Here is a 25,313-nt window from a genome sequence, read left to right on the forward strand (position 1 = left end):
CCAGGAAACCACCTGGGGAAGGGTGTGGGCACAGAAGCCTGGGTGTGTGTTGCCAGTGGCACTGCTCTGGTTTGGCTTCCCATTCCCTAGGAAAGAGCTTGAACTTGGGGGAGGAGAGAGGAGAGAAAGTGAGGAGACTTGTGTACAAAGATTCCGGAGCTGGATAAGTAAAAGTCCACAGATGGCATGCTTTGCTAGTTACTCACTGTGTGACCTTGGGTAGGTCACTTCACCACACAGAGAAATTCACAAACTTCCTTAATGATAAATTCTGATGACGGTTCTAAATGATCCCTGAGCCTTCTTACCTGTAAGGTTCTGTGAATGTAACACATATCTATTTAAGGGGGTTTGTCACGAAAACAAAATGAGCTGCAGTCCCCTTACAACCAGTGGTTCTCAACCTTCCTAATGCCGCGACCCTTTAATACAGTTCCTCATGTTGTGGTGACCCCCAACCATAAAATTATTTTCGTTGCTACTTCATAACTGTAATTTTGCTACTGTTATGAATCATAATGTAAATATCTGATAGGCAGGATGTATTTTCATTGTTACAAATTGAACATAATTAAAGCATAGTGATTAATCACAAAAACCATATGTAATTATATATGTGTTTTCCGATGGTCTTAGGCGACCCCTGTGAAAGGGTCATTCGACCCCCAATGGGGTCGCGACCCACAGGTTGAGAACCACTGCCTTACACGCTCTGCAATTATTGTGTCTAGTACCTTTTGTCCCATTTCCTTTTGGCTGGCTTGCCTGGTTGGGGGTGCCAGTGTTGGGACATAGGACAGTGAAGGGGTGGCCTAGAGCTTTTGGTGAGAGGTGGATTACACATAGCCCCTGCTCTCGGTGAGCAGTGGAGGTATGAAGTGATGATTGATTGGTTGAGTGAACTTCAGGTTTGAAGGAATCCAAGAGCCCTGCCTGTCTCACTCCACCCCCTGTGCCATCTTGGTTTTCTGGAGAAGAGATGACTTTAGCAAGGTCACACCGATCCAGGAGGTCTCTGCACTCCCCTCCCCCTCCCCCACGCCCCACTGCCTCTCCAGCTACATGGAAAAGGACCCTCATGTTGAGCTGGCCGTGAGCTGGCCCCCCACCGTGAGCTGGCCGTAGACAGAGTGGGCTGGCCCCGTGAACACTGTGTAACTTGGCCATGGTGGCCTGGGCCTGCCAGGCTGGATGGGATTCCCAGGGTGTCCCTGCCGGCGGGTCCTCCCTCATCTCTCCTGTAGCAGGGTCTGCAGGCTCACGCTTGCCGGGGAGGCAAAGGAGACAAAACTCACCCCGAGGCTGAGGCGGCTGGATGGGCACTCAGAGGGGGGCAGTCTGAGGACAGGGTCTCAAGGACCTCCTTCCGGGGAGGACAATCAGCTAGTGCCCAGGAGCGAGGCGAGACAGACAGTGCTGTGTGCAGGCGCCAGGCTAGCTTCCTAACCAACGCAGGCCTCCTCATGTCCCTCGTTTGCCGCCAGTGGCTTTGCATCCACGGCTCTAGGCTGTGAAGTTTTCTTATCATGCTCCACTGAGTGTTCTGTCTCCAGTTAAACACAGTGCACCCTCACAAAGCAGAGTCAGCTGATCCCATGCAACCTGCCAGGGCTTCACCCCCTTCTGGGCCAGCAGGCTCTGGCACCCCACCCCAGGCGGCTACAGTTTACAAATTCATGAACAAAAACTTTATCAAGCGACTTCTAAGTGCAGGAGATTCACAGTGAACCAAAACAGACATGGTCCTTGCCTTCACAGAGCTTACAATCTTGTGTGTGTGTGTGTGTGATTGCTCATACCAATATACATATATGTAATTGCAAACTGGTCAACTACCCAAAGCAAAGTGACTAGCAGAAGGTTCTGGTGTGGTCTGGAAGGTGGGGTGTGCTAGGTGGCAGACACAAGGACCGAGGGGAGCGTGGCCTGGGCCGAGGAGGGGTGCCGAGGGACCCGAAGGAGCCTGTGGTGTGGGGCCTTCCTTGTAGGCCACGGGAAGGACTGGGGCCTCTTTCTGAATGGTGACAAGGGCACCTCGGACATGCATTTACAAAGCGCTCCCTGGCTGCTGTGTGCTTGGAGAAGGGACTTCCGGAGCCAGGCAGGATGCAGAGAAACCAGCACTGAGGTCTTGGCGAGATAGGGTGGCTGCGTAGAAGCTCAAGGAAAGTGTCTCTGCACTCTTTCCTTCTCTCAAGTCACCAAGTCCTTATGCGGTTAAAACAGAAAAACAAAAGGCCGGGGGCTGCTGGGGCTCTGCTGACAGAGCAGACATCTTCATCCATCTCTCGCCGAGATACCTGCCGGAGCCCCTGTGTGGAGAACCCCGCATTCCTCCACTTCAGCACTTATGAAAAATCTCAGCTGCGTCCCAGCCTGCGCGCTTTCATTTATCCAAGTCAAGAATCATCTGCAGCCTTGCTGCCCAGTCCCCAGCCCCTCCCAGCGGCTGGCCCCTCCTGGGGTTTCTCACAACCCTCCTGCTTTTATTCCTGAAGTGCCTGAACACTGCCTGGAGTTATACTCCATTTAGACGTTATTTTGATGATAAAATTGTCCCGTCGTCCCCCCCCCCCCCCCCCCCCGCACTGCTCATTGTCTTCTGTAGAATCGAGGAGAACAAGGTGGTGGTCTCTCCTGAGGGCTTTTCTTCCCCTTTTAAATAATTCTACGCCTACCTCCCTCCCCACACTCATTTGAATCATCAAATTGATTATTATCCCTGTGGCTGGCACATCTCAAAAGATGACAAGCCCCAGAAGAAGGATTGGGGCATGGCTCGCAGCTGGCTCTTGGTTCAGTAGCAGCCCATAACATTCGGGTTCATGGAGGGAGCAGCAGACAGGAATGCAGGTGTGTTCGTAGCTGGGGATTCAGGTGTGTACGTTGAAGTGTCTGTCTGTGTGCCTCGACGTGGATGTGGCAGGGAGATTGGTTGCGTTAACCACTATTGTATTTTCCTAAGCGGACTGGAATGTATTTGCCTGTGCCTGTGTCCTGGGTACACTTCTGAGAGTTGCCAATGACGAGAGCGTCGTTTTATGCATCTAGAGAGCATTTTATAGATGCACGCCCTGGGTACGGAGCCATATGAAAGCGGTTCAGAACCAACTGGCCCAGGTGAGGGGCGCTGGGCAGGGAGTTGTTTCTCTTCTGCTCTCTCTCTCGCCGCGCCTCACCTGCTGGCCTGACCCTTTGCACTTCTGCACACCACACACAGGGGTTGAGGCTGCAGATGTCTAGGGCGCTGGTTGCTTCTCCTTGGTGCGAGAGTGGAGACATGTGACTCATTTTTAATCTGGAAAACAGACCCATTCCAAAAGGCTGAGAGGTGAGTCTGCTAGACCCGCTAGTTAAAAAGATAGGACGGAGGTTGAAGGGTATACAGGCAGCAAATCTTTCAACCCCCGAGTCCCACGAGCCAGTTGGACAACAATTGTTTTTTTCTGTAACGGTGAGAGGGCAGGCTTTGTGGCTCCCCTGCCGGTCCTCCTGCTCCTCAGGACGTGGGGACCTCGCTGGAGCGCCCGATTCCATTGAAGTCTCTCTGGCTCCCCCCTCCCCCCACCCCAGCTTGATTCTGTCACTTTAAGTCCAGCCCCTGAGAGATAGCCAATGGGAGCCAAACCATACATCAGTCTCCCGGCCTTAAAGCTACAGTAGGGTTAGTGGGCTCCAAGTCTCCCGCGCCCGAGCCTCCTCCACGGCGCCCTGTCCCCTCTGCCCGCGCGGAGTGTGTGCAGGAGCCGGCGCGCCGGGCTGTGCGCGCACCGCTCCCCGCCTCCCCCTCGCCCCGCCGCGGCGCTTCCTCCCGCCCTGCCGCCTCCCGCTCCCGGTGCCCGGCCGGACTCGCACCTCGCCAGTGCCCTTCACTCGCTCTTCCGCGTGATTTCCCCGCGGTCTTTCTCTACCAATTGGGAATGCTAAGCCGGGCCTGATGGACGTGTCAGAACTCTGCATCCCGGACCCCCTCGGCTACCACAACCAGTAGGTGCTCGGCTCCTCCGTGGGTCGGTCGGTCGGTCGGTCGGTCTGTCCTGCTGCCGGTGGGGCTGTGTCCGTCCCGGGTGTCGCAGTTCTTCTCGGCGTTCTTGAAGCGGCCGGGACCCCGGTGCACTTGGGGAGTGTCGGAGGGGGAAAGCCGCGCACTTCCTGCGTTTCCTTCCTGCACCTAACTTTTCCCGTACCCCCTTTGCAAACTGACTTTTAGAGCAGCAGTTTCTCACTCGCTCTTTCTTCCTCTCCTGGAGAGAAAATATTTGAGCGTCTGTGGCATGGGCAGGAGCAAGCCCAGAACAGGTGCGGGACAGTCGCAAAGACGTCTCGTCCTGTCTGAGAAAGCCTCCCTTTGGCTTGAACATTTATTTCCATCCTGGGGGTCAAAAATGGTGGGCAAGGGAGCGAAATCGTAGGTGGTGCGCGGGTTTGGAAACAGCGGGCGGGCAGCGCCGCCTCGCCCTGCGGTCCGAGTGGGGAGCCCCGAGGGCGCGCACGCCGCGCGGTGCCCGGAGTCCAGGCTCCCCAGGGGTGCGGACGGCACGGCCGGGCCGGGACGCACTGCGCCCCGCACGCCCTGCGAGGGAAGCCCGCACCAGCCAGGAGTCGGGACACGGCCCGGCGCTGCGGCACCGGCAAAGTTGGTTCCAGGCTCTGGAGGAGGCTGCGCCCGGCGGAACAGACGGGCGCGATTTCCGTGCCCGGGGCGGCTGTGCACTCACCTGGAGGGAACCTGGGGGGCGGGGGGGGGGCGGGTGTCCAAGCAGCCTGGGCGTAGGTGGCGGCGGGGGGCTACGGAACTGGACTCGCAGGAACCGCGGGTCCCGGGCTTGGGCAGCGCGCCGCGCACGCGCGCGCACAGAGTGGAAAGTGGAGAACTGATCCCCCTGAACCGCGCGGGGCCGACCCGAGCATCCGACCCTGGGCTCCGCGGGGCCAGGCTCTGGCCCCCGGCAGTTTCCCTCCCAGGGCCACCTGCCCGGGTCCCTGCCCGGTCTCCCCTCTGGCGCTCCGTGTCTCACCGCTTCCGGGCAGGTGCCCAGGCATCTGGGTGCGGGAGCCCGAGTGGTCCCTCGGAATGCTTAAAAAATAATAATAAAATGAAAACTCAAGGTTCTCGCGCACTTGCTCAACTTCGTGCTGTTCTTCCCCTTTTTTTCCGGAAGCGAACTAAAGTACCAGAGTCACTGCTCGCTCCACCATCCTTTCATTTCTGTGCCCCTCCTCCCAAGACCCAGTACAACCCTAAAATAAAGACTCTGGATAGCGAATGTGGGGTTCCTGGGAGTGTTCAACCGCCCCTCGCTGCGCAGACCACCTCCACGCCGGGTGGACCGCGCGCACGAGAGAGAGCCGAGGCAACTTCCCAGCAGCAGCTCCTGTCCACGACCGACTGCTCCCGCCTCCACGCTGACCTTTTCGGTTGTAGTTTTAGGAGTTTCTTGCGGGGGGAGGGGGGCGGAGGGGGTGCGGGGTGGCGGGTGGTTCCTTTTTGGTGCCGCTAGAATTTAGACAAGAGAGTCAGAAGGTGGTGCGTGGCTTGGGAGAAGAGGGGAACCCTTCATTATAATGGATTCGGATTTCCCCCGCTTGAAAAGTGCTCTTCATTCTGTGTATAGGTTACACCGATGATCCCAGCTTGTGTGGCTGGTGGCAGGGGGTGGGGGTGAGGGGGTGAGGGTGGGGGGGGCAGTGCCCTAAGATGCTCCCTCCTCAAAGCTAGTGGGACCGTGAAAGAAACCTCGGGTGGGCAGGTGAGGCTGAGAACCATGTTTGATGCTTGTGGGGCATTTTCTCACATAACACTACGAAGTGCGACAAATATTTGATGTTTAAATTATTTAGGCTCCTTCGCTCCAGAGGTGACTTCTTTAGGTGAGCCGGAGCTATCTATGTATGCTTCCCTGGCTCAAGTCATAGACGGTAAATATGAAAATTCGAATGGGGGAAATATGTCCTGTGACTGTGTTCAGAAAGCAAGGAGAGGGGAGATGGAGGGTCTAGCAGCAGGGCAATTCATCGAGTTGATGGCCACCCCGGCTTGAGTTTGAGGAGAAATATGGGCAAAGAGGGAATGTCAGGGAAGCAGCAAAGGGGAGAGGGGCAGCCGAGGTCCTGGGTGTCTGGGAGGGTTGATGTGGGAGTCATTGATGGAGTGAGTCTGACCGTGGTTTGGACTCCCTACCCTTCCTGGTTTCTTTGCAAAGAATTAGCTTCTCACTCCATGGGGCACAGGAAAACCCATAAATATGCCCGCTGTTGCCCCTGAGGAATGAAGCAACCCTGTGCGGTGCCCGGCACATGGGAGAGCTGGCCCCATGCACAGAGGTGTGCCTCCTGGGGAGATTTAGATCTGCTGTAGTTCAGGTGCAAAATCCCCAAGGGCCAGCCTGGAGGGCAGAGGTAGGGGAGGCAGCTTTCTGACCTCAACCCCCTCGTGCTTCATGACAAGTAGCTTTAGAGCCCTTGGTAGCATTTTGTGGTTGGTTGGAAGGACAGTAGGACGAACCCATTCATTTCAGTGCTGATGTTTCCCCGGGAACATACACATGAGTGGGTGCATGTGCTCTGTACACACAGCTTCTATCCATGTGGCTTAGTCAACATTCCTGGACTTGAGAAAACCCAGGGGCACAGGGACCACGGCTCAGCCCTCCTCACCTGCTAACATTCAGCGAGCATTTTTCAATGCTTTAGTGTTATTCTCACTTTCCCAGGTGAGACATCCCCCCACCCTCACACACACACACACACACACACACGCACACGCACACGCACACACACACCTTCATACCTTTCTATCTTTCATTTTCATTTTCCTGTAGCCAATCCTGTAGGTGACTCCATTACCATTTCTAATCAATATTTTATGTACATATATAATCAGCTGGAGTGGGAGTGAGCGTGCCGGCCTGCGTGTGCCTGTGTATAAATGTATCCGTGAGCCACCCGGCTGGAGACCCTCGGCATAAAAACTGGGGGGGCGCGGAGGGGGGGGGGGCGCCTGCCAGTGACCACTTTGTTGCTATTAAAGAAACAAAGAACAAATTGTCCTGACGGTAAAATATGTGGCTTCACACGTAGGAAAAATGCCACATGGTAATTCAGAATCAGTGACCCAGAGAAAAACAAAGGGGGAAATTAATTTTTAATGGTACATTTAAAAATAAATCACAGTGAGGACATGAGCCTTGGTTTTCCAAGGGACGGGCTCTAGGAAATAAACCTATGTGCCTGCCACCCTTCTGGAAATGCAGGCTGCCGTGGAAGAGGATGGGTGATCGGGGGCCGGACTTGTTCGGGCCCAAGGGCGATAAACTGGGAGGAAACAGGAGGTCAGTGGGGAAGGCCCAGTCCCAGGAAGGCCCTTTCCAGCTCAGTGAGAGCTGACATCAACTGGAAATTTCCTCCCGGGGCTTATTATTTCCCCAGTCCCCTTCATTTCAGAAAAAGTCCTCTATTTTACCAGTGATTGGGATACATGAAAAGATGTTTCATAAACATATATACATACTTATAGAAGCAACCTGTCCCACAATTAAGTATCCCATTTAGTCCAAGAGAGAGGGACAGAGGGGACTTTTTGAGGAAAGCACTGCGAGGGAAGTGGCTGTGATAGAGAATTCATGTCACAGCCCGCCGTCTCCGTCTCAGAGTGCCCCCGGCCCTAGCTCAGGGGGGGCCTTGTATCTTTGTCTGGACTCATGTTCCTCATAATTGGTTTTTTTAAAATGTATTTTTATTGCTTTCAGAGAGGAAGGGAGAGGGAGAGAGAGATAGAAACATCAATGATAAGAGAGAATCACTTATCGGCTGCCTGCTTCACGCCCCACACTGGGGATCGAGCCCGCAACCCGGGCATGTGCCTTGATCGGGAATTGAACCGTGACCTCCTGGTTCACAGGTCGATGCTCATCCACTGAGCCACGTTGGCTGGGCCCAAATGGCTTTTCAAGATAATGTAAACTCATTGAAGAAGTGTGTCTCCCTCCTCAGTCCTTTGCAAAATGCCTTGTTTCTTTGGAGCGCTTGGAACTGGAGGGATCTGTGCAAGTCTAGCAGGCCAAAGGGAAGGGTGAGAGAGAGACATTGAGAACGTGTGTGCATGGGGGCTGGCGATGGCATTGGTGTGTGAATGGGCAGGATGCGAAAGGAGAGAGAATTTAGAAGACAAAGGGACAAGAAGCAGATGTTTTTGATGGTTCTACAGTGCCCTTCTCTGGAACTTGTCTTCCCAAATGCTCTACAGTGGTCTGCAAACTGCGGCTCGGCAAACCACGACTCGTGAGCCACTTGCGGCTCTTTGGCCCCTTGACTGTGGCTCTTCCACAAAATACCAACTTCTGCGCATGGGCCACGAAGTTTCAATCGCACTGTACGTGCGCGCCCGCACATGGTATTTTGTGGAAGAGCCACACTCAAGGGGCCAAAGAGCCGCATGTGGCTCGCGAGCCGTGGTTTGCTGACCACGGCTCTAGGACATCCTCAACATGATTCAAATTATTTGTGGTTCTAATTTAAGGGGAAGGGATAGCAAATACTTAGACCACAAGCTATTCCTTCAGAGTGAACTCCGACCCACACCCTGAACACCCCATGCTGATGCCTTCCCACACCTGTGGGCCCTCCTGGGGCTCTTTCCACCTCTCCGGAAAGTGAGGCCTCCAAGTGCTGGCCCAGCCTGACCAACCAGGAGTTCTGCCCAGGGACCCTTGCACGGCTTAGTGCTCAACCTCCAATGTCCTCCACAGGCACTTAGTTCTTAGAGGGTACGTGGGCCCAGGAAGAGGCTTCAAGTAGAGGGTCCACAGACCGTGCCAGGAACTTGGGGATGGGCTGGAACCAGACAAGTCTCAGTCCACATCCTGCCTGTTTGCCTTTGAGGCCTTTTGCTGATTTCGAAGGATAAATCAAAGACTGTAAGGGCCGGTGACCCCTGATGGGGCTTCTCTTTGGTGAGTTCCCCTTTCTCAGCCCCAGACCGCCAGGAGCATGAGTGTGGTCATTCTTCAGAGATGGGGCCCATGGGCTTCCGCTGGTCCCAGTGTCCCCGTGGCTGGTGTGGCCTGGTCCCTGGGCAGGGTGGTGGTGGTAGTTATAATTGCAAATGTAATTAGCAGACCAGCTCTGGGGGACGGGGATGCTCAACTTCTCTGCACATCACGGTGACCCTGCGATGGCTGGCCGGGCAGATTAAATCTCACCGGGCCAGCCTGCCTCCTGCCTCTGGTGCGGCCACTGACCTTTCACTGATAATGGCAGAGCTGTCCTGGTATCCAGTGGCAGGGCCAGCCCCCGTCCTCAGAGGGGATGTCAGGGCAGCGTCTGGGAGAGGTGAGTTATTTCTTCCCTGGGCCACTGGACAAGTGACCCTCGCCTCTCATAACAGTGTGACCTTGTGTGCAGGCTGCTCTGGGCATTTCCTCCCTCTCTTCCCCCGCATGGCACGCTGCAAGGATGTGACTTTGGGCCCGTGCTGGTCTGTAGCCCTGGGGGCCTTCTTGGAGAAAGGCAGGCTCTAGAGGGGACACATCTTAACTTCCAGCGAGCACTCCTGAGGCTCAGCGGGCAGGGGAAGGGACTGCCTGCTGGCTCCTGGGTTCTGCAGAGCTGGACAGCCCGGGGGTGCCACTCAGGGAGGGGCTCAGCCATAGGAGAGCAGTGGCTCCATTTGTCCCTGGGAGCAGAGAGCCCCCAGCCAACCACCCGGACAAGTGGGAAGCCATGGAGACACGTGGTCTCCCCTCTCCTGTGAGTGCACTTGTACCGGCCTGTCCAGAGCATCTTTCTGTGCTGATCAGGATTAGGCTAGAAAGGAGCCTGCAGCCCCTTTATTTATAAGCAGTGTCTTAAGGGAGTGTCAAGCCCTTTCTTATTGCTGTCAACACCCCTGTTGGAGGGGATTTCTCTGAACCGCGAAACACGAAAAGCTGCATCCATTCCTGGGAGAATTCCTACCTGAAGGGTGTATGTGTGTGTGTGTGTGTGTGTGTGTGTGTGTGTGTGTGTGTGTGTGTGTTATGGACTGTTCCCCTTCAGGATGGGAGAAAGAGGGGGCAAGGGGCTCTGCTATTGAAGCGCAGCCCCTGCTCCTGCGGCACCTGGGCCTGGCCGAGATCAGGCTGTGGCCACATTCCAGTGGGAGCTGTGGAGCCTGGGGTTTTTCCACGGTGTGAGAGGGAGCACCAAGGGAGCTGGGGGCAGGCTGTCCCTGCAGCCAACTTCGGTCTTTCTTACCAGTAAGAGCCTCTCCAGTGTGCTGGCCTGGCAGGGCTGGGCAGAGCCCAGAGGACACGAGGGGGCAGCCCTGGCCACACTCACAGGAGCATTTGGGCAGTTCTGGTCCGGGTTCCTGGCTTCCCCTTCTCTCCCTGGCCATTGATCATCTATAGCTGAAAGGGTCAAATGTTTTCTTAAATCAAGGAAAACCATGCTAGTTAACCTGCCCGTGGAACTTTCAGTACGGAATTGGACAAGGCAGAAAAACACCCCTCTTGGTTGAATGGCTTAAATTCAAATGTGTATGAACTCGGATTAAAATAAACCCTAAACAAAAGTTTTCCTGGGGATTAGAGACATAATTTTCCCCCATCTTTTTAACCTATACACATTTTAGTCCCAGAGAAGTGCTCGCTCTCTCTCTCTCTCTCTCTCTCTTCCTTAGGACTTTAAAATATTCTATTCAATACCGTTGTTCTGCATCTCTGGGATTGAACCTTTTCTGGGAATGGTTTTCTGGACAGTGTTATTTTATTTCTCAATGTCATTTCATCCAGAGGTCAATAGGCAGTTAAACAAACTCCGACAAGGTTCTGTTTTTATCTTCTGGTTTTAAATGTGATCAATTTTCATTTAAAACGATATCAGGGTCCTCTCCTGCCAATCACAGCAGCAGCCAGCCTCACCCGGGACATCGGTGTTTGGGAAAGACTGCATTTAAAGCAGTACGGACCCAAAGCCCCAATGAGAGGCAAGCCTTTCACCCAGGAAACGAGGCGTTTCAAAAGCCCAGCCCAGGTGTTATTTTCACTTGGCGCTCTTTTTTAAAAAAATTGCTTGAATTTATAAGTTAGGTTTTTGTTTTATTCATCTTGTTAATTTTTTTGGATTTTATTATATTTATAGTTTTGGTATTTTTTTTTTTTACCTGGTGTGTATATTTTTTTTTTTTTTTTTTTTTTTTAAAGATACCTAGAAAATGGTTTTTGAGCGTCGCTGGCCTTTTCGTGTTTTCTTGGTTTCTGAAGGGCAAAGCACAAGGAAATACAGTCGTAAGGAAATGCTACGGGAAGGTGGGGGGTGTAAAGGGTGATGTTTTAGATGAGATTTCTCTCATGTCTTACAACTTAACATTTTCCTTTGTCCTTACTTATTTCCCCCTCTATTTGTATTCCAAGTTGCTCTAGTTTGCCCTTGTCCTTTTATCCCTCTTTGATTTTCTGTTTTGGAGGAAGGAAGATAGGGTGTGTGGGTCTGGGGGGTGGTGTCTACCTGAACGTGTGCATGTGCATGTGCCTGTGTGAGCGCGTGGGTGTGTTGGAGCTGTTTTGAGGGGCTGCGCAGGATTACGGGGTGAAGTCCCAGAGCAGTGTGCCCTCGGTGGCCAGCCTGTTCTGATGCGGCCTTCAGTGACTGACGCACTGTCAGGGGTCGGCTCACGTGCACTGGTGGAAACAGGGAGGCAAAAGCCTCCTGGTCACAGGCAGATGCCAGGTTTGCTGGGCCTGTTATCTGAGAAAGGCGGTGTGGGTGAGGCTGTCAGGAAGCACGAAACTTTATTCAAAGGCAATATTTAAATCTCTCCTCTCCTCTCACTTCCTGGCACTTGGAGCTCTTGTTTGGGACCTTGGCCATGCAGAGTAACCGAGCTGGCACGTCCTTTTGTTTTTGCTTTCCTGATCGATCGGCAGAAAACCTTCCCTTCTGATGGCGAAACATCCCTTCAGCACGCATGCAGAGCGCGCTGTTCACCCTTTTCTCTTAGCCTCAGTCCTTGTCATTTGTCTCTTGGGTGTGTTGACATTGTCTACCTAGGCAATCAAGCTGAACACGCTTTGGCAGAAAGAACACCGCTTTTCCAGAAATCATAGCAATAATGCGATGTTGTAATAATTATGAGAACAGTAATAACAGCTTGCAGCTTTTTCTTCCCTAAAAGCACAAAGCAGTTCTCATAACCAGTTTCTCATGGTAACGGGATGAAGGTTGCTGTGGCTTTCCCCCCGAACATAAATGTTTTCCTGCAAACATAACCATGCATGTCTAAAGCCATCCAGGAGCTGAAACTGCCTGGCCTCTGAGATAATGGACAAATGGGTAGTCAGCCACATGCCCCACCCTGAGAAATGCTGGGTGTGTTGCCTTTGAGTCAGGAGGGGAGAAATGTGTCTTGCAGAAGGATGCTGCGTCAGGTCTGAGGCCCATGCTCTGCCTCTAGATCTCCCCGAGTTCCTTGGTTCCTCTGGCTGCGCTCTCAGGAGTGGTTTGCAGACCAAAGGCACACAGAGGACGGGGGGGGGGGGGGGGGGGGGGGGGGGGTATGACTTGGCGCATGTGAATAGCTGGGGAAAGAACTGTGTGAAGAGAGAGGCAAAGTCACCTCGCCACCCTTGATTGCCTTCTTGGCCATCCAGCTTCTCTGAGGCTGTTGCTCCCTGCTCCTGGGTACCTCCGCCTGCCCTGTGGAGGCAGAGGTTAGAGGGAGGGCAGCAGGGAGCCGACCCTCTGGGCCCCGTGACCCCTCCTGTGACTCCTCATGCTGACTTCCAGACTCAGACCTGCTCCCATGCAGACTGCTCATCTGGGCGTTACTTTTGAAATCGGAGCTGCCTTTGTTATGTCCTCTCATTCCTCACCTACCCGTCCCCCTTTTTTTGTATGTGCCTTGAAAATAGGAGGCAGCCTAATACACACACCAGCCCAGCAAAAGGAGGCACCTAACATACCAGCGTCCCTCAGCTGTCTGTCTTTTTGTTTCTACTTTAATTTTTTTACTTATGTTCTTATTTAAAAAAAATTTTTTTCTCTAAAAAAAAACACAACAACCCAAAGCTTCGGGCTTTTAATTGATTATTAACTGATTTAACAAACAAAACAGCCTGCCCCCAAGGATCCCAGCCAGAGTGGCCGTGCTGCTCAGGTCGAGGGAGATCTGCTTTCCCCCCTCAATCGGTGAGAAACGTGATAGCTTCAATTCCCTTGTTGGACCCCGAGTAAAAAATTAATTCATGAATAATAAAAACCAATCAGTCTTGTTGAGTTTAAGAAGGATTAGGAGAAAGGGTGTTTTTTTCTTACAGAGAACATTTGGAATCTGCATGTCATTGTCCCCGAGTGGTGGGATGGCTTGAGCGTGCCTTTATTCACGGCAAATGAGCTGTTTATCATCCCGGGGGCAACACCCCCCCCTCAGTTGTGAGGCCAACTTACCGAAGACTGTAATGGGCTTCCCACCCGCCTCTCCCGACAATCCCGTACCCCACGCCAGTGATGGTTTATTGAAATTAAGACAGTTTCCTGTGGAAGGGGCACAGGACCAAATAGCACGCAGACCTGGGGTTGCATCAGGAATAAGCCCGTTTGTCGATGGGATGGAATCTGTCTTGGTTTCCTTCCTCTTTCTTTCCCTGGGAAGTAATTGACCAGAAATGTAGGTGCCTTGGCAAGAGCTACAGAAACAAGACCTGTAGCTATTCTTTTTTGTTCCCACTAATAGTATCTACCTCTCAGGGTTGTTGTGAGGAGTAAACCCTGTTCATTCACAAGTGCCAGCACGCAGTGGGCGTACGTACACTGAGCGTTCCACGTTCTTACTAATTTCTGGATGTTACCTTTTGGAAGTTCCTTTCCCTTCCTTTGACATAACCTCACAATGAGCGTTCTCAGCAGTAAGATCGGGGTGCTTGGACTGATTACTTTGTTTAATGCGATCTATGTAGCCTGGGTTTCCATAGGTAACACAGGGGATTAGAGAAGGAATTATGATTTGGGATAGGGATGGGGGGTGTGAATAGGAAATTTCCTCTGAATGAATCCCTAAATCCTCAGTCCTGTGGGCAGAGTTGCCCAATAAAATATCGGGCACCCAGTTAAGTTTGGATTTTAGGTAAACTATGACTAATTTTTTTAGTATAAGCATGCCCCAGGCAATATTTGCTAAATCTGACAATCCTACCCATGGGTGTGTTTTTTTTTAAGTTGTTTTGATTAAGAAACACAGTTCCCTTATTTTTTCTGTTTTTGAAGGCCAAAATAATGATTACATGTTTAGTGTTTTTAATTTTTTTTTTTAAATGACAATCTTTAACTTTTTGCCAATATTAACTTGTTCGGTTGAGCCTGTCCTTAGAAGTTAGTGGGTCCTAGTGATGTCTGTCATCCAGACACATCAATAGCATTGCAATCAGGTAAGTAAGTCTGCCGAATGCGGTCTCCGCGCCCAGGACCCAGAGCTGTGGAGTTTTGCCTTAGAGAGGAACAGGGTAAGCCAGCCCTTTTCAGGGACCTGTCTCTGTGTGATGTTTCCCTAACAAGCAGGCTGGGGGCTGGACTGCTAGAACCTGAGACCCCAGCAATCGGAAGCTACCCTTGCTGCACCCTGGAAGCCAAAGCCGTGGCCTCTGCCTGCCTTCCCGCACAAGGACAGGAGGCTGACCCTTTGGCGGCATCCCCTAGGTGGCTGTGGAGACACTGCCCCGATCAGTGTTAGACGGTGGGGTAGGGAGGACAAGGGGCTAAATCTGAAACAGCCAGTTGGGAGCGTGGGTGAACTGGGGCTCACTAATAGGGCACCAGCAAACCCCAGCTTCTCCTCACTGCCTCTTTGAGCGGCAAAGTCACACAGCCTGGGTAAGCACACCATTGTTTTAAGCGTGGTACCTTCACAGCCCCGAGTATGGGGAATGGAAGAGCTCTAGAGCCCCCTACAGGCCTTCGGCGGCACTACACCCCATGGGCCGCTACGGAGCCTTCCCAGGGTGAGGAGTGTGGAGGGCCCCAGTGGGTGAGCCTGCGGAAACGCAGGATCCTGGAGGAGTGGATGCACGACTCCTGCTCCAGAAAGCAGGTCTGGTTTGGGAACCGCCTTTCAGAGTCTCTCTCTCTCTCTCTCTCTCTCTCTCTCTCTCTCTCTCTCTCTCTCTCTCATTCACCACTTACTCAGTCTCCATGTCTTGTCTGACCTCCAGGCTGGAAAGTGCTCAGGCCTCATTCCATCGGAGGAAAGCCATCCAGCTGCTGGATTTGTAGAAGCAGCGCGGCCAGCAGCATTTTCAGAGCTCGGTGCTTGCATTTAGGTTCTGTAGTGTCAGAGGCGGGCAGTTGTAATCATAGTGATAGTATGAGCACATTTATTGAGCACTTACTATGTGCCGGGCTTTGTCCTAAGAACAGTTCATGTATTAACTTATTCCTTCCTCACAACGATCCCATGAAGTAGGTCCTATTACCATACCCATTTGACAGGTGAGGAAACTGAGGTACAGAGACATTAAGGCACTCGCCCAAGGTCACACAGCAGGGATTTGCTCAGGGCCAGTCTAGTCTGGCTGCCAGCCTGCTCTCCTAGCCACCACGTGAAATGTCACGCGTTGTGTCTAGAATTTCAGCTAACTCCGCTCTCAGAACACCCGTTCTTAGCTGTGTGGCTTGGACACACAGGTGAAGTTTAGTGTGGAGGTGGGAGGGAAAATTGGGCCCATGTCTCCTTTCTGAAATGGCAGATGGAAGAATTGCCACAGTGTGCTAGGCCTCTCCTCCCCCTCAGCCTGTGTGGTTGCACAGGGGAAGGTTCGGACTTCCTGACATCGTCCTCCCCTGCTGCTCTGCCCTGCTCCGTGCCTCCCTCCAGCCTGTCATAAACGTATTTGGAGGCGGAATCCCTCTCTTCCCAGCCTGTGCTTTCTCCCATCCCAAGCCCTCTCCTTATTCTCTCACCACCTGCTCTCAATGACCCCTATGTCTGAATCTCAGTGTCTCACTCTGGTGACGACTTGGGATGCCTCACACCAGCACATGCAACATGGAATTGCAGCATCGCTCTCCAACCCTGTTTCTCCCATGTCTTCCTTTATCTCTCCCTCCTTTGATGCAGGGACGCCAGCCAAGACAATGGAGGGTATCTTATTCTTCTCTCTCTTCATTGTCCAATCACCTCCTTAATCTGGGCAACTTTTATCTAAGTATACACCTCAGACCTTTTCCTTTCTTTTTGTACTATTGCTGACCTGGAGTCTGCCTAGCAAACTCCTATTTATCCTTTAAAACCCTTCTCACATATGAGTGAAGCCATCCCTGACACCTCCAGAGGGGAAATGATCTCTGTCTTTGCAGCCACAATCTGGCCCATCCCCTTAACTGGTTACAATCTGTTGGACTTGAATATATGCTTATGTTTTCTCACCAGATTATGAACCCCACGAATATAAACTCATCTGTGTCCCCAGTGCCTAGAACAGCACATAGCACAGAGAAGGTGCTTAATGTATATTAACGGAGTTAACCTAGGGAGACAGGAAGTAGTTAAAGGGGAATTCCAAGGGCAAAGAGGGAGATCAAAGCCATGGAAGAAGTGTCCAGGAGGGACCTGGTTCTGCAGAGTCTGTTGCCTTGTTGATTGACAGGGGCAAAACTGGCTGGCTAGGTGGCGTCCTCATCCTTCTGGGGCCAGTATAGGGTAGTGGTTAGGACTGAGTATAAAACCTGGCCCCAGTGATGTGCTGGAACCAGCTCAGACTGGCTTGGGTGAACAGATTGTTAAATTTTCAAGAATTTTGTGAGCTGATGATTAAATACAAACATTAAAAATGAAATTATATATGCTTACAAGTAAATAGATTATATTACTAGTAAAAACAATGATAATAAGTACTCAAAACTCATGACTTCCCAATATTTTACCACCTTTAGCTTTACATTCTTGAAGTCAGTTTGCATCTCACGTGTCTGCCTGGTGGAAATGCTATATGATGGTTTGTTAGGGGCCCGTGGCTTCACAGTGCACAATGTCAGTGATGTCACCGTAGTAGCTGGAACTGGCCACGATGGGAGTATCTACCCCATGGAGATTGGCGAATGCTTCAATCGGTCCCCCTCTCCCAGCTGGTTGTTATACCTTTACCCCCACCCCATTGCCTGGCTGTGAGACATCCCAGCGCCGTGACCCTGGATGAGTGATTTAAACTCTGTGCCTCAGATTCCCATCGGCAGTGACCCCCTGGTTATTACAACGATTAACCAATCATGGGTGGACCTGGAAAATATTATGCTCAGTGAAATAAGCCAAACTGAGAAAGACAAATACCACCTGACCTCACTTATTTGTGGAGTCAAAGGAACAAAATGAATTGACCAGCAAAATAAGACCTGAAGCAGGGAGGTATGGAACAGACGGACACACCTCAATGTGGGAGGGCGGGGATGAGAAGAGATAAACCACAGAACTGATATATGCATAGCCCACGGACACGGGCAATGGGGTAGTGAAGATCTAGGGAGGGGAGATAGGGGCTGGGAGGAGGGAAGGGAGGTAGGCTGATAATACTATCAACAATAAAAAATAAAATAAATAAAAGAGATTAACCATTGATCCACACAAAGAGCTTAAAGCAGAGGCTGGTTTGGCTCTTTTTAGGATTTCTTCCTCGTGGCTCCAGGCATGTCCCTATCCAAATTCTATCAGAACAAATGACCTTCCCAGGTGGAATATGAGGTTTATGCCTAAGGTGTAAGGTTACTGCTTTTCCCTGCCGGACTCTTGGTTTAACTGTAGTGGCTCAAAGCAGGAAGCACGAAACCCTAGTTTTCCAAGGGGAGAGGCGGGGAGGTATGCTCAGTCCTCGGGGCGGGGGAGGATTGTGCCTCAGGCCCTGTGAGGCATGGGGCCCACAGCAGCAGCCTACCTGGCTGAACGCGTGAGGCCTGACACAGGTGGGGTCAGAGCAGGTGCTAAGAACAGCCAAGCTTCAGGGTGAAGGGAGGCTCTGTAGGTGGCTAAGGGGGATCCCTAAGGCCATGCAGCTCCTTGCCCTGAAAATGCTGGGGCGGAGAGGGGGCCCGAGGGGGAGGGGTGAAGCCGTGTGCACAAAAGCAAGGTCTCCTCTGGCTTTGGGAGATGAGGAATATTCCAGACCATTCCCAAGTTAGTGCACATGCTGTCAACAGCTTGAGCTGGGGTTGCATGGACTGAGCTGCAGTGGCGGGGGATGCCATAGGAGAGCATCTGCCTGCAGCTCCTGGGACGGCCTAGACCAGGGAGTTGCCAGAACATGCTAGGGCTCTCCGGGCTCTCCCTCAGCAGGTTCCCCAGTTCCCAGCCAACCTGGAGAGGTCTGTGCACTGGCAGGGAGTTCGCACAGGTCACTGGAGATTGCTTCGGGCTCAGACCTTTGGCATCAGGAGGCCCAGCTTAGTAGTTACACACAGTCCCGCCCAGCCCAGCCCCTTTGGGTGCTAAGCGAACTGCAAGCCTGCAGACACCAGGGACTGGCTAGGTCGGCTTTAATCTCAGCACTGGGGCCTCATTTCGTCCTTTGAATCCCTGGTCTGTAGAGAAATGCCCTTGGACATGGCCTTGCCAAGGAGGAGGCAGCCTTAAGAAGCAAACCATCCCTCCTACCTTCCCATGAGAGTCGTTCCTTTACCCTGAGCCGCTCCAGGGCCTGTGTCTGGTTCGTTGTGAAGCTGCAGCACAGGCTGGGTCTGGAAGAGCCTTCAGTAAATATGAGGGGGGGGGGGGGGGGCACTTGGGTACATTTTGAAAAAATGTGTGCACTGGGTTGACCTGCCAGTGGGCTGCCCTGCCCGTGGGCTGCCTGCACAGATGCACAGGTTGACTGACCAAGAGAGGCTGGTTGAGGGGGAGTGAGGTCTGAATTTAGTTTTTCTAGTTCACATCACAATATCCGTGGCAGCAAGGGGTTCAGGGCCTAGAGGAGGGGCTGAGGGTCAGGCCCCAACTCCAACACTGGAGCAGCCCTGGCTGAATGTGCCCTGGTTCTCTGAAGCCACTGTGTTTGTTTGCCCAGCACCATCCCTGCAGCCTGAAGCTTTGTAAGTCTTCATCCAGAAGACTCGCTGCAGTCTTAGCGGCTCCCACGACTCTGTTCCCGCTCCTGCTGCTGCTGCTGGCTCAGGATGCCCACAGAGCAGAGGCAGGCGGGGACCCCATGTTCCCAGACTCAGGTGGCAGGTGGGGTGTGGGTGTGGGTGTGGGGAAAGTGGGGGCCTGGCCAGCAGGGGCACGTTGGAGGGGCTGTGGCCAGTCCCTAGCAGACCCGGCTTCGGGTTTGAGGCTTTATCTCCCCTGGGTTCCCTGAGCTCCCCCCATGCCCAGCTCCACACCAACTGAGCAGTCCCAGGGGGAGCCCCTGTAGGCTTGACTTGGGGCTCTGACCTACCCTCCCTAGCGATAGGCACGCCCCCCACCCCAAGGCTCTCATCACCCTAGGCAGTGCCTCTAACGTGGCTCCATTAGACGCCTCCCTGTGTGCCCGTGGCCATAGCCTTACTCATCCCCTCCATCCCTCGAAACCTCCTGAGCCCTCACTCTGCCAGGCACTTCCCTGTGGTAACAGCAATAAAAACAGTTACACGTAGTCTGGCAATAGATTATTTTTTGGAGGCCTGTAAATGTGGTTATCTAAACATTTTCACATTGTATGCCATCTCGGCGTTGCGTGAAATGTCTTTATTGCAAAGAAAAAAGTTAGGTGGGCCCTAGCTGGGTTTGCTCAGTGGTTAGAACATCAGCCTGCGGACTGACGGGTCCCAGGTTCAGTTCCGGTCAAGAGCACATGCCCGGGTTGTGGGCTCGATCCCCAATGGGAGGCATGCAGGAGGCAGCAGATCAATGGTTCTCTCTCATCATTGATGTTTCTATCTCTCTCTCCCTCTCCCTTCCTCTCTGAAATCAATAAAAATATATTTAAGAAAGAAAAGTTAGGTGGGATCAGAGCAGTCCAAGAAAACAGGGACCCCTGACAGCCAAGCCATGCCCACAGGGAGAGTAGAGGTCAGGCCAGGAGGTGGGCCCATGGGGCGTGCCCGTGCGAGGGTGTGGCCAGGTGTGGGTTGCATGTGGGTGAGTCTGCAGTGTTCCCCAGCGGGGGCTGGGCCAGCAGCAGGTGCCCCCCGACAGCAGCACCTGCAGGATCTGAATCAGAGGCCTCTCCACCGCGGCAGGGGAGCCTGGGTGCTCGGGGCGTGCAGGCGAGGTCTCCATCGCTGCAGTCTTCTCAGGGGCAACGCTTTGGGTTCCGTTTATGCTGTAATCTCAGCTCCTGGCCGCCCAGATGAGACCAGAGACTGTGCCCTTGACAGGTGGACGTGACCACTCCAGGCTCAATCAGTTTCTCTCCGATTCTGCAGCTATTTGCTTCCTCTCCATCAGACTAGCCCTGCACGTGTGCCTCTGTCATCCTAGACTTGCCACTGTATTTTTCTCTTCTGTTGCTGGTGACAACAGTAATCATGGATAACATCTGCTGAATGCCTACTATGAGCCCCCGCTGAGGGCCCTGCATGGCTAGTCTGCGGGACTTCCTACTTCCCAGCGGGAGAAGGCAGGATGCTTGGGGGCTGGGGGAGACCCGAGAGGCTCACCAGCTCCTGAGCGCTCATTTCACAAATGGGAGAACTGAGGCCCTGAGCAGAGGAAGTGTCTACAGTCCTGGAGCTCAGGTGCAGAGCTAAGCCCAGGCTCCAGCCTCGTCACCCAGCCAGCACTTTGTCCCACACTGCCTGTCTTTCCGAATGTAAATTCTACCTGCCCTCAGCCTCAGTAAGGCCCCCATGGCCTTGTGCTCTGAAGGACCTGAACGTGAGCCTCAGGGCCGAGTAGTACAGGCAGGGAGACTGCAGGAGCCAGACAGAACCAGAGGTCTGGACAGACTGACGCAAACAGTCCCAATTAAAAAAAATAAATCAGCCCATCCATCATGGCTCAGTGGTTGAGTGTCGACCTATGAACCAGAAGGTCACAGTTTGATTCCAATTAGGGCACATACCTGGGTTGCAGGCTTGATCCCCAGTAGGGGGCATGTAGGAGGCAGGCGATCAATTATTCTATCTCATCATTGATGTTTTTATTTCCCTCTCTGAAATTAATAAAAATATATTTTAAAAAATAAATAAAAATAAAGAATTGAAAGGGTTTCAATAGATGAAATTGGTAGGATGCAAGGTAAGCGGATCTTCCTGGAAAGGTGGCCTCCTCCACCCGGGTTTCTCTGATGTTGCCCCTCAATGCAGGCCCTTGACCCCTTCATGCTTCTCTCCCACAGCCATTATATATATATATATATGTTTTTATTGATATGTTTTTATTGATTTTAGAGAGAGATGAAGGGAGAGGGAGAGAGAGAGAAACATCAATGAGAATGAAGCATCCATTGGCTGCCCCCTGCATGCCCCCTAGTGGGGGATCCAGCCCCCAACCTGGGCATATGCCCTGATAGGGAATTGAACCTGTGACCTCTCTGTATGGGACAACGCTCAACCAACTGAGCCACACCAGCCAGGACATCCCCAAGCCATCTCTTTAGCTGTTCTCTGTTCTTGGTGACGAAAGGAGAGACACAGTAAGAAGCTCCTCTTCCCGTGGGCATGTGGAAGAGACGATGGAAGAAACAAGCCACATGACACTAAAGACCACATACTCTGCCTGGCTCACACTGGCCTTCCTGGTGCCTCGCCCCACGGCTGGCATGAAAATAGGCATGCCTGGCCCCCTGCCAGCCCTGTGGGTACTTCCAGGCAGCATCCTGGCTAACTGCAGCCCATGTCCAAGGTCAGCACCTTGCCGGCCATCCCTGGTCTGATCAGCCTCAGTGTTTCTGTGTCCACAAGAGCAGCTGGCCCAGCTGCCAAGGCTAAGGAAGGGCTCCTTGGAGGAAGGAGAGGGTCCTTTCTGACTCAGGACTCACACTAGATGGACGTGCAGGTACAGGCAACCCCTGTGTGATGTGGTGGAGAAGGTGGGACCTTTGAAGTCAGATAGGTCTGAATTCACCTGGCAACTCTGCCTTCCACCTTTGCTGTGCAACCTTGGGCAAGTCACCTAACCTCCCTGTGTCACGCTGGCCTCATCTGAAAAATTGAAATGATAATCCTTCCCTTTAAGGTTACAGGGAGATTCAATAAAATAACACTTGTTAAATGCTCATCCAGGGGTATTGTCAGGATTTCATGGAGTCAGCTGTGCCCTGAGCATTCTCTGTAGAGGTTGCTGTGGCAAATTCATTTTAAAGTATTACTGAACTGTGAGCTTATTATGTTTTTTCCAGCTAATGGAGAATAAAGGTACTGAGATCATGGTACAGGGGATCAAGAAATATTGTGGCATTAAAAGGAGACCCTCACAGGCCCATCGAGACTGGTACCAAAATACAGGCAGCTGAGAGTTAAGTGGGAAAAAGTGGGTGGGCAAAAGCAGGCTTACCGCTGTTTGTATGGAAAATAAAATAATACAACAGTTAATAAATAACAATTCAAGAATAAACTTTGTGTTTTGTGTACTCACAACTGTAAACTGACTTTTGCCCCACCCTGTATGAAGTAAAATCGCATTCGTGGGTTTTAAGTTTCCGTTGCTGGGCATTAGCTTTGGAAACTTCTGGGAGGTAACACAAAGGCTGTCATTTGAGTCACCTCCGGGGAATCTGCTTTAAATTCCTGGGATTGGGAGAGATTGTTACCGTTGATGTTACCCTTTGATCGTATGCAAGTATGTACAGTATTCTGTAATGAAACCCATTTTCCATGAAAAGCTAAGGAAGTCAAAACAGGAAAGCAAACTCGCAAAACCTCCTAAGAAAAAACACCTCAACATTAAAAAGGGTCCTTCTACAAACCTAGAAGCCAGTGTGCAGACAGACCAACTTCTAGAAACAGGGTCTGTCCTTGCCCGCCACACCCCCCCTCACCCCCCCCCCCCCCCGCCCGCCCCGTGCTCTTCTCACCAGCCCAGGGGACCTCTGCCAGCAGCCCCGACAAAGACAAACCAGGTGGGCACTCAGCCCGAAGGCTGGGCTCCCGGTGGCGGAGCTGACAGTGGACGCGGCAGCCCAGCCAGGCTCGTCCCCGGGTTGGCAAGGGTTGGCCTCTCACCAGCTCCTTTCTACACTTCACGCCTCACGGAGCCAGGCCGAGGGAGTCACTGGAGGATCGTGACTGGACGAGTGGGCGGCTGCCCCCTGCCTCGGAAGCTATTAATCTTGTGTCTCCCGGCCTCTCGTGCTCCCGCCCCGGCCGCCCTGGCGCAGGCTGACTCGGGGAAGGACATGAAGAGGGGCCCTGGGCTTCTCTCCATGGTGGACCGGGACCCTGGAAAATACCATCTGGCTTTTCTGTGTGTCTCTGACACCCATTCCCCAGGTCGGGACACATCAAAGAGAGCTGTGTCTGCTGACAGGTCTCATTGTTATTCCTTTGGCAGGGCCTTCGGATTCAAGGTCACAGGTAGACTCGTGCTCCCAGAGGCTGCCTGTGGGACCTGGGGCCTTCCGTCCTAGGAGGCCTGGGAAGGGGGCTTGTAGAGGGCGACCCGGGACCACGCCAAGGGCAGGACCCTCTCCCTGCCCCGGACAGGCCTGCAGGGCCAGGCCAGGCAGCAGAATGCCCTGGCTCTGCATTTCCTCCCCTGCAGTCTGGCTCTACCCATGCAAACCAGCCAGCGCGCCAGGGACCCGATCTGGGGTGTCAGCAAATGTGCGTGGTTTGACCTTGGCCCTGGGAATCTTGGCTTTACTCTCAGATCGGCATTTTCTTTAAGAAGGTGAAGTTGCTGGCTTCAGAGTGATTCCAAAATAGAATTATTTGGTGTAAAGTCAGTTTGTGTCGACGAGAGAGTCTTTGATGAACCTGGACACTTAGTACTCAGAAGTGGACTTCGTTCTGAGCAGTGAGTCCTCCGTCGCTAGAGGCATGCAAGTGGCAAGGGGACCTGTTTGGAATCTTCTAGAGCAGCGGTTCTCAACCTGTGGGTCGCGACCCCTTTGGGGGTCAAACGACCCTTCACAGGGGTCGCCTAAATACATCCTGCATATCAGATAGTTACATTACGATTCATAACAGTAGCAAAATGACAGTTATGAAGTAGCAACGAAAATAATTTTATGGTTGGGGGTCACCAGAATCTGAGGAACTGTATTAAAGGGCCGCGGCATTAGGAAGGTTGAGAACCACTGTTCTAGAGGATACATCAATGGGCAGGAGATTGAACACTCTGTCGGAATATCCCCCTTTGGAATATATATCTTCATTTTATATCGGTGGGGAGCAGAGGGTGGGCCTGAGCGAGGCCCCATTGGACATCTTCTCACTTTTATTTCTACATCATCCTGCTTATCTTTCCAGTGGGGGCCAGTGCCTCCTGAGCCGGCCTGCGCTTGTTAGCAAACCGGTTCCCTAACCCTAAGAGCTGACATACATGTACGTGTTTTCTCTGTGCCAGGCACACACTGCTTTCGCCTAGTTTCTTTTTGTCTCTGAATCTCCGTTGTACTGCAGCGTAGGCACATGTATTTTCCTCCTTTTACAGATGAGAAGAGGGGGCCCCAGAGAGGGTGAGGAGCATCCCCAAAGTCACAGAGCTAATGAGAGGCAAAGCTGGGATTTGAACCCAAGTCCACACCCAGAGTCCACTGTGCTGGACCCCCTGTGGGTGACAAACGATCCCCCCTGTATTCATTCCTCTCTTTGTTGGAAATTGTTTGGTTTTCCTTTATTTACGCCATCAGGGCTCAGAGGCAGCCAAGAAACTGGGTGGTCCCTGCTCTGCTGCTTCCTGCCCCGGTAGGTCCAGTGAGTGTGTGTGTGTGTGGGGGCGGGGGGCAGGGGTGGGGGAGGGGTTGGAACCACCCCCTGGGCGAAAAGGGGGCAGGGGCATTCATTGGGGTTGGCCCATCGGTGGCAGCATCGCATCAGGCACCAGAGCCACATGCTCATCGCGTCCTCACTTGAGGTTCCCGCGGAGGCAGAGGCCCTCCTGCCCTTGGTTGTCCAAATGTGGAAACTGAGGCCCAGAGAGGCTGTGCGGTCGTGCAGCTAGTGGACAGTGGAGTCCGATTCAAACGAGGGCCTATCTGACTTCTAAGCTCAATGTCACCGCCGCCACCCGCATGTTACACAGTTCAGCCTCCGCTGTCTTGTTGAGGGATGGACGGGGAACAGGCAGGGCGCAGGGGCACAGGTGGGCAGGGATTATTTTAATCCTCATTTTCCAGGTGGACACCTGAAGCCGAGAGTGTCTTGTTGAAGTCAGAGGCTGGGGACGAAGTTACCACCAGGCGCCTCTGTGTCCCCGGCTCCGGGCTGCCTTC

General features: G+C 52.8%; 1 protein-coding gene across 2 annotated transcripts in view; it reads left to right on the top strand.

The window, feature by feature from the left end:
• ESRRB (estrogen related receptor beta) overlaps positions 1-25,313 on the top strand; it is a 169,117-nt gene that overhangs the window by 56,718 nt on the left and 87,086 nt on the right. The window contains exon 1 of one of the 2 annotated variants that reach the window (XM_036313918.1): positions 3,701-3,987. The exons of the other annotated variant lie outside the window; for it this stretch is intronic. Within the exon in view, the coding sequence (XP_036169811.1) occupies positions 3,938-3,987 (50 nt within the window). The 5' untranslated portion in view covers positions 3,701-3,937. Of the gene's footprint in view, positions 1-3,700; positions 3,988-25,313 lie in introns of those variants that run through there. 2 annotated transcript variants of the gene reach the window in all.

Source organism: Myotis myotis, unplaced genomic scaffold, assembly GCF_014108235.1.
Source record: "Myotis myotis isolate mMyoMyo1 unplaced genomic scaffold, mMyoMyo1.p scaffold_m19_p_1, whole genome shotgun sequence".
NCBI classification, from domain to species: Eukaryota; Metazoa; Chordata; class Mammalia; order Chiroptera; family Vespertilionidae; genus Myotis; species Myotis myotis.